The following is an 8,347-nucleotide window of genomic DNA, read 5'->3' as shown; positions in this document are numbered from 1 at the left end:
GGAAAATATTGCCATCCCCCCCCCCCCCCCCTGTAATTACATAACAGCATATAGGTAAATTTCAATACTACAACCCAAACTGTCAAGTAATGCTGCTTTTGTTTTAAACTAGAATTTATGAAGTGTGACTTTTAATTATGAATTGTTACTAAAATTTATTTTTACATCATCATTTCTGAAGATCCTTCCCGCCCTGAGATTATTTAGAGAGTATGTAGTTTCATGTCAGGTGATACGTCCATCCTGTCACTGGATGCAGCAGACAAACAGATTATCCATGTGATTTTTTTTTATTGTTAAGTAAAGCTTCCTTCACTCTGCGGTTTCCCACAGAAGAGGAAGCTCTTACCGGCTGGCGTGTTGGAGGAAATCGACTCGGCACCCTCAAAGTAAGTTTACTGGTCTGACTCCTTCTCTTTAATTCCAAACATTTCCTCCTCCTCAGATTAGTTAACTAACAAATCTGCTTTATTTTCCAGGAAGCAAAAACAGTCTGAAGATGAAGGTAAAGAAGCTTCCCACCCTTTTGTCAGATTTTAACCATTTAGCTGTCGATCTTGTTCGGAAGGATGGACGCTGCTGAGAAAGCTTCAGTATGACTTGTTTTCTGCCAACCTGTCCTCACCCAGCTGAAGAGGAGCAGCAGGATGTAGCAGAGGATGAGACGAGGAAGAAGAAAAAGAAGAGTGGCGGCAAACTGGCACATGCCCGAAAGTATGTAAATACGTTTTCATTGTTTTTGTCAGCGGTTTAATTTAAAGAGGGCATTTTTGGCTTTTTGGCTTTTCCCCTCTCCCCCTCTCCTTTTATTGAGTTATATCTTTTTTGTGCATGTAACAGGTTTGCAAAGTGTAAAAGCCCAAAGTCCAGCAAAAAAGGGAGTTCCCATCTCCCCACAGAAAGCTCTGCTCTGAACTGCCTGAAAACAGCTCGTTTGTAGTCCAGCCTTTACTTCCCTTTCTTGTGACATCACAGAAAAATGCGTGTCATAACGCTCACCAAGCTGCTAGTCCGACACGCCCTCAAAAAAAACGGTGGAAAAAACACTGAGCTGCAGCACACACCTCTCCTCTCCCTTCCAAACACTAGCTACCCTCCAGGCAGTCAGTGGACATAAAGTTGTTCCTGTGATGTAGAGACAGAGCTCAGGTAAAACTTTATGGATGAAAGATGGTGGTGATGGCGCAATGGACAAGACACATGCCTTTGGTGTGAGAGACCCGAGTTCAATTCCCCACTGTGACCCATCTACCATTGTCTACATAGTCCTTAACTACAAACTGCGCATGTGCCGCTCCCAACTAAGATCTTGTGGAGGTGAGACGCATCACGCGGATTGGGGCTCTTTTTCCAGGTTTGGACGGGGGCCTCTTAGTTCCAGAGATGGGAAAACTTTCCGTTACTGGAGATGCCTCTAAGGATCAGGAAATTACATTTCCTTTACATTAGTTATTCTTTTATCTGAAGCTTTTTATCGCACGCCTCTGGAGCAAGTAGGGGTTAAGTATCTTGTTCACAGACACAGAGTTGAACCCGGGTCTCTCACCAAAGGCATGTGTCTTATACACTGCCCCATCACCAACCCTACAGGTTATATTGTTATAGATTGGTATCGACCAAAATAAAGCCGATCAAATGCCAATACTGTGTGTTTTCCACCCCAGCCTGCTGGTGTTGCAGCGTTGCTCTCCTTGAACACGGCCTACATTTCGCTTCCTATGCAAGTGAAAATGTGTGTGAATATGAAAAATGAAGTTGGACGGTGCAAGTGACTCTGAGTTCCGACACTCTGGCAAAATAAATGAGTTTGCTAAACTCCAATGCTAATAAATCTGTTGTTCCTCTCTCTGTCTCATTAGCAAAGATCAGTGTGCGAAACATTCAGCGAGTAGCTTCTCATTTTTAGCCTGTTAAAATGAGAAGCGTCACTAGCGGCAGGTCATGTCAGCTGTGAACAAATTTAACTTGACTTGTCTGTTTGCGTGACTGAGCTCAGCCAAAGGTAATTTGTGCGGTAAGAAGCGCCAGTCTGTGTAACACCACATTCAGGAGTGTTTTTGTAGTTCCTTCAACTCTGACTGAGAGAGACTCCTCCAGCTGACCGCTTCATGTCAGCTTTCAGGAGAAACATTCTCCCAGTTAATCTTTAGATCATATCACATCGCTAATATAAAATGATCACTTCAAAAGTTTTGAACTAAGAGCCTCAAGATTTTGGATTGGTTTGTTCCTGTTTGTCAGTCTGAAGGGAAACTACACAGTGACGACGGTGAAGGAGCCAGCAGCAGTAGCGTCCTTCCAGCAGCAGACGGCCGAGGATTTTATCCAGTCCAGATTGTACGGACCAGGAAGCTGCAGGACCACAAGTAAGAAGGCCGCGTTCACTGAATGTTTTAGCACAGCCTGATATATTCTCTTCCTCTGAGCCGTAGAGCTCCACTGTTGTCCAAAAACTATTTAAACCCATCAGTGAGCTTCACTGCTGCACTGGGTGACATGCTCCTTCATCACCATGAACACACACTGTAGTTTATTCTGACTCAGTCCCACATGCACCTTCCTGTTGACCCAAATACTCACTAGAGCACCACATGTGGATTCATCCGCCAACAACAATTTACTTCTGTTTGTGTAATGTTTGCTAAAAACACAGTGAACAGCTGTTTTAGGAAATTACTGAGCTTTTATAAATAAAAAAGAAACCAGGTATGTTGTTAGGATGTAAAAAAAAATAATAATTGCAAGCTACACTCTGTGGCAGAAGTCTGTAAAGACTATGATCTGTCTCAATTTGAGCTTTGCTACAGTGACATCCGTCTCGTCCCACTGTGGCGTCCGCTCTCACGGGACACCGGCTGCGGAGATGACGGAGACATTTACACATTTCAGTCTGCTTTTCAGCCCGTCATCTGGCAGAACATATTTACACTTTGTCCTTCTGCTTTCAGGTAACGAGCTGCTCTCCCTTCAGAATAAGAAGGGGAGAAATAAAAGTGCTGCAGTGCAGTTTGTCAAGAAAGACTGGGGTAAGTGCAGTAAAACAAACTATTTATCATGAGTACTACAAATGTGAGCTGTGTCTTTAATTCCACAACTGTTGATTTTGCTAATCTGTATCCCAGAATGCAATTTCCCCCTTTCCACTACTTTGGTTTGTAAAAAAAAAAAAAAATACCTCCAAAACTAATGGCATACCCATCAGCCTCAGCTGTACTTCAATGCTTATTAGCAAATGTTGACATGCTAACACACTAAACTAAGAGTGAACATAGTGTAATTACCTTTATATCTTTTAGATATCAACATGTTTGCATCAAAGCACTGCTACAGACTTGAACATTTTTTATAACCTAATTTAAAGGATTCATTCAAAAATGTTTGTTAGTTGGTCTTTGATCACTTGTCTCTCGTTTGATCCTCCAGCTTCTAAGGAAAAAGCCAAAGCAGAGAAGCTGAAGAAGAGGTGGCTCCACAAGCAGCAGATTCCTTCCTGCTGACCGGTCAGACCGACTGAGCATCTCCAGAAACCTCGACTACGGCCAGCAAACCGTCACTGCTCCTTCTGCACGCAGACTTTAAAAAGACACCAGTCATGGCCGGCTATCAGAAACACGGAGGAAGACGCCATTTAGGCTCAGGACAACAAATTATACTGACTTGATGCGCACATGGCAGCAGTTTGAATCCCTTAGTTCATAGAAAGGACTACAATGTGGAAGTGAGATTGCATCAAAATAAGAAGTCTTTTTCACTGCTTAACAATCTATAAATGGATTTCTCCCAACCGGAACTTAATATCCTTAATGTTCTTTGGAACGAGGTTCTCCCTCCCATATATCTGCAGTCAGCTGTGTTAAAGAGCAGAACATGTGAAGATAGTTTATTGTTTAATAAGGATTTTTATCTGTAATAACTTTATACTCTAGTTCATTGCTGAGAGCCAAGAATCAGATGACATGCTCTGTTTTTTGTAAAATCATTAAAGTCTTGTACCTGCATCTTTAAATATTTTTTTAAACACATCTACATCGCTCTTCACAGCTTAATTGCTTCAAATGAACGGCTACTAAATGACGATGGCACAAAAAATAATCACATCAATGGTAAACTGAGCGTGATGGCTCATTCTAAACACAAGGTCCACCTACCTATAAGCTTTTTCTGAGCTTCCGGCCGCATTTCAGTCTTACATTGATTTTACTGTATGGATTAATCAGTTGACAATAAAATGAACAACTATTTTGATAACCAATTGTTTCAGCCTTTTTCCAAGTAAAGATGGCAAACATTTGTGGGTTTCAGACTCCAATGTTCAGGATTAGCTGTTCTTTTCTTATGAGACTTAATGAAACATCTATTGTTGGTCAAGCATTTTGAAGACTGTAAATTAAAAGTTGCCCCCCCCCCCCCCCCCCCCCCCCCCCCAAATTTTTGACACTTTATAGATTGAACAATCAAAATGACCTTAAATTGCAGCACAGAAAGTCAATGGAAAACGTATTGCAAACAAATTTAAAATCATTTAAGCGATTCTCAACCTTTTGACTTGTGCTACCAAAAGTGAAGGAATGGTAACTTGGAACAACTTGTCACAAGTTGACATTAATTGTGAGCAGTAAGCACCGAAGAATGATTTAACCCAGAGCTTTTCTGTTGTAAATCATCTTACATGAAATGTTTTTGGTTTCTATACTGTTGGTTGGACAAAAAAAAATGCTATCTGAAGTAGTGCCTGACTGATATTAGCACATCAATGAAATATCAGCATTGGCAAATGCTATATATAACAGACAGACTTGCTGTGCAGAAGTGAATCAAAGTTATGTGGGTGGTTATTTAGAAACTGGCAATTTGTCCACCAGAGAACAGACACGTTTATTTTGAACTGTAAAACGCTCTGTTCAGTGCATTTGAGCAGATTTATGGTGAGAGATGCAATTAATAAAAACATAACTAATATTGGCAGAGGTATTGTGAGTTTTTGAATGCTGAATCAAGTTTTGGCCCCAAATCAGTGTAAATATCCGTCCGGCTTTCATTTGAAGACGTCACTGTGTGGACAGATAGATCAATAATTAAAATGAGCATTAGTTGTAGCCATATTTTATCAATGTTTGTTTAGTTATTTAAAAAAGGACCAGAAACTACATCAATAATCAGCTACTGGGTATTTAGGTGGAGTTTTCCTTTCAGCCTTTGGGTTTGTGTGTTCAGAATGAAAAAAAACAAACTTGCAGGATTATCTTCGGACGTGTCATATAGGACCGAACATTCAGACTCAGCGGGTCACAGAGTCCATGTCATGCAGCATCCAGACAAGTGCCATCATCATTTGTCATTTTTAATATAAATCTTTTCACCCTCACACAAATTGCACTTTTTTTTCTCCAAACGGACACAGCAGTGGACAACTTACTGGTTGACATCTTCCTTATACACTGAACTGGCTAAAAGAAGGAGAAACAAAAAAGAATAAAATAAGAGACATCTAACTTGATCTTACCACCACTTTACTATGGCATGCATAGGTTTCAGACCTTACTCAGAAAGAGACAACAGACACTTTGTCTAAGAAGTTTTCTAAACGATGCCATGACTGCTTGCGATCTGGAAAAAAAAAAAAAAAAAAAAAAAAAAGAAAGAAAAAAGAGATATGAAACAAGGTACAGAAAAGCTCGGTTTCACTGTGAGAAGAAGAGTCAACTCCGGGCTCCCCTTGGAAAAACTAAAGGAAAAGATGGATGTGGTGTCTAGAGAAAGCCTAGGCATTCCTGTTTCTCTGCAAAAAGCGAGCTTAAAACACACAGCTGCGATGTCATCTTCTCAAAGTATTTGGTTCTTTATTTTGTAAATGTGGTAGCCACAGTGCAGTTGACAATACTGGATGTTTTTTTTTTTGTTTTTTTTTTTTTTTAAATGGTTTTCCTGTTGTATTTTCCTTGTCGATGCTTTGAGCACTGACAAACAAGGGGCCAGAGAAGGATCTGGTAACAGAACTGAAATCTAGTGGGCAGAGGAAGCTCGCCTCTGGGGGATGATGGGTAGTTCGAGACAAGTGGAATTGAGGGTTTTTCATACCTGAATGCAGCAGCAGCTTTAGAAAAAAAATAACAAGACAGCAAAATGCTACCAGGGAGTAACGCAAAGTCGAGGTTTACTGAAGGTAAACCAGCATCCGAGCTAGTTTGACTTAAATTATCAGGTCAACTGAAAACAAAACAAGCAACACATTTCACTTCCGCTATCCAACATTAAAGCATTAACTCAAATTTAAATAATTAATTCCCCAAAAATAAGAAATTTTAAGTTTTACTTATTTTTCTGCAATGATAGTGCCCCCTACATTACTGTTCTCTGCGGGGAGTCGATGTTCGGTACAGACTATTGATGTCAGTCCTGGTAATTTGACAATAACCATAACACAGGCAGGTTAAACAACTTGTTTTTTTTTTGTCCAGTGGTTCCCAAAATGGGTACAAAGACACCCTAAAGGTGTGGACAGGCCAAGAGGGCCGCGGGATATATTTCCATTTTTTAAACTGTCCAATTGCACACAAGTTATGCTGGTGACAAAAGCTCACAGTTTCTAGAGGCAACACACTTTCTAGCAGAACAAAAAAAAAAGTGTCAACTTAAATATAAATAAAAGCTTTGTCCCTGTAAACAGAGCTTAAAGAAATGCTGATACATCTGACTGAACCTGAGCTGAACAAAAAAAATAAAAAATAACAAAACACTAAAATCAGTGAAAGCTAAAAAGTTGCTTTGAAGAGGTGTTGGAGTTTTAAAAAAGTTTGGGAACCACTGGCTTAGACCCATCTGTGGTTTGAGCACCCGCCATGTTGACTGTGTGTAACTGCGAGATTGGAATCTCAGTAACTCATTTGCGATGCGTTGTGGTGTGGTTTAGCATTTTACCAATCACCATTGCGGGAACCATGATATAGAGACAGGCAACGTTAGCCAGCGCTCCTCCTCTGAGAGTCAATGCCGGACAACACTAGCAATGCCAGCTCTCATTTGTTAAAGTGAGAAAACGCCCACTCAGGGGCTTGAAGTTTAGACACCGTTGCCACAAATATGTCCATAAAACACTTTTATCCTCTATTGAAATAAAAAAATATGTGAATAGCTGCATAATTATCTTTTCTTACACAAAAGTGAGAAGAATTCAAATTTCAGTTCCACCATTAAATCAGATGCAGAGCTCATTTAGAGGTTGCAGCTCAGTTTTACTGTTGCTTGTTTTCCGGTCTGAGTTCAAGTCTGAAAAGCCCGCTGCTGAGTCGCTAAAAAAAAACGCGAGTCCACCTATAATCGAGGCCCGGGGCCAGACGGCTGCTTCGTTGGACCTTCCTGTTTTAAACCGAGGAGGAACAGAGGGACATTTTGGCTCCTGAGTTCTTTGTGGGTTAAGGACAAGCATAGACATCAATACGAAAATAAAGATTCACAATGTTTGCATCAAACCGGCTGTGCAGCTGGGGGTTTAGGGGGGTAACAAGTAAATCAGGATTCCTACACAGGGTTTCCATTTCAGGAATTTCATAAGTGCCAAAATTTAGCAAGGCTGTAGCCAAGATTACTTCATGGTAATTGCCACAATGTGTGTAATGAAAGTTCTAAAGCTCTGTTTCAGGACTAAAGGGCAGTTGTGTTTTCCAAAATTTAACACCCAGAAAAGGTCAAATATATCAGCTTTCCACCTGCATAGGAACCCTGGAGGCAACAAAACGGGAACATAAAAACTTGTACAGTCTAGGAACAACCAGCACGCTTCAGGATCACTGGTGTCAGTACAAAGCATTAAAGGATTGTGTTGGGTTTTTTTTTTTTCAAAGATTTCCTTTCATTTGATAACTAAATATCTCACTCTATTGATATAATTCCATTTTGTTAAATTCATATATAAACGTTAACACGTACACACGCTCGTCACTGGTAATCGGTGGAATCGGGACCTTTATTATAATAACTTGGTGGAACTTGCTCTTGCTGGCGCTCAACAAATATACTGTGAATGCAAGTAACAATAATTAATATAATGATAATTAGGATGATGATAATAATAATAGTAATAATCATCGTCATCTGCGCCATGCCTTGTAAACCTGGAAAAACTAAAAACCAAATCAAGAGCCAGGTAACCCCCCCACCCCACCCCACGAAAAAACAAAACAAAAGATTAAAAACAGGGAACATTGAGTCGAGACTGTAGATTCTCTGGCTTCTTCAAAGTCCCAACTCCACATGCGTCACACAAATCTCCGCCGATGTCCTGAAGTGAGTGTGTGTGTGTGTGTGTGGGGGGGGGGGGGGGGGGGGGGGGGGGGGGGGGGGGGGGGGG

At 40.7% G+C, this 8,347-nt stretch overlaps 1 protein-coding gene across 1 annotated transcript in view; it reads left to right on the top strand.

The window, feature by feature from the left end:
- Positions 1-4,248, top strand: part of nol7 (nucleolar protein 7) — a 5,590-nt gene extending 1,342 nt beyond the window's left edge. Inside the window, exons 3-8 of the mRNA XM_046052103.1 lie at positions 334-389; positions 480-505; positions 630-714; positions 2,242-2,366; positions 2,949-3,026; positions 3,424-4,248. Of these exons, the coding sequence (XP_045908059.1) occupies positions 334-389; positions 480-505; positions 630-714; positions 2,242-2,366; positions 2,949-3,026; positions 3,424-3,497 (444 nt within the window). The 3' untranslated portion in view covers positions 3,498-4,248. The remainder of the gene's footprint in view (positions 1-333; positions 390-479; positions 506-629; positions 715-2,241; positions 2,367-2,948; positions 3,027-3,423) is intronic.
- The last annotated feature ends 4,099 nt before the right edge of the window (positions 4,249-8,347 follow it).

This window comes from Micropterus dolomieu, linkage group LG06, assembly GCF_021292245.1.
Source record: "Micropterus dolomieu isolate WLL.071019.BEF.003 ecotype Adirondacks linkage group LG06, ASM2129224v1, whole genome shotgun sequence".
NCBI classification, from domain to species: Eukaryota; Metazoa; Chordata; class Actinopteri; order Centrarchiformes; family Centrarchidae; genus Micropterus; species Micropterus dolomieu.
This window is presented reverse-complemented; position numbering and strand designations above follow the sequence as displayed.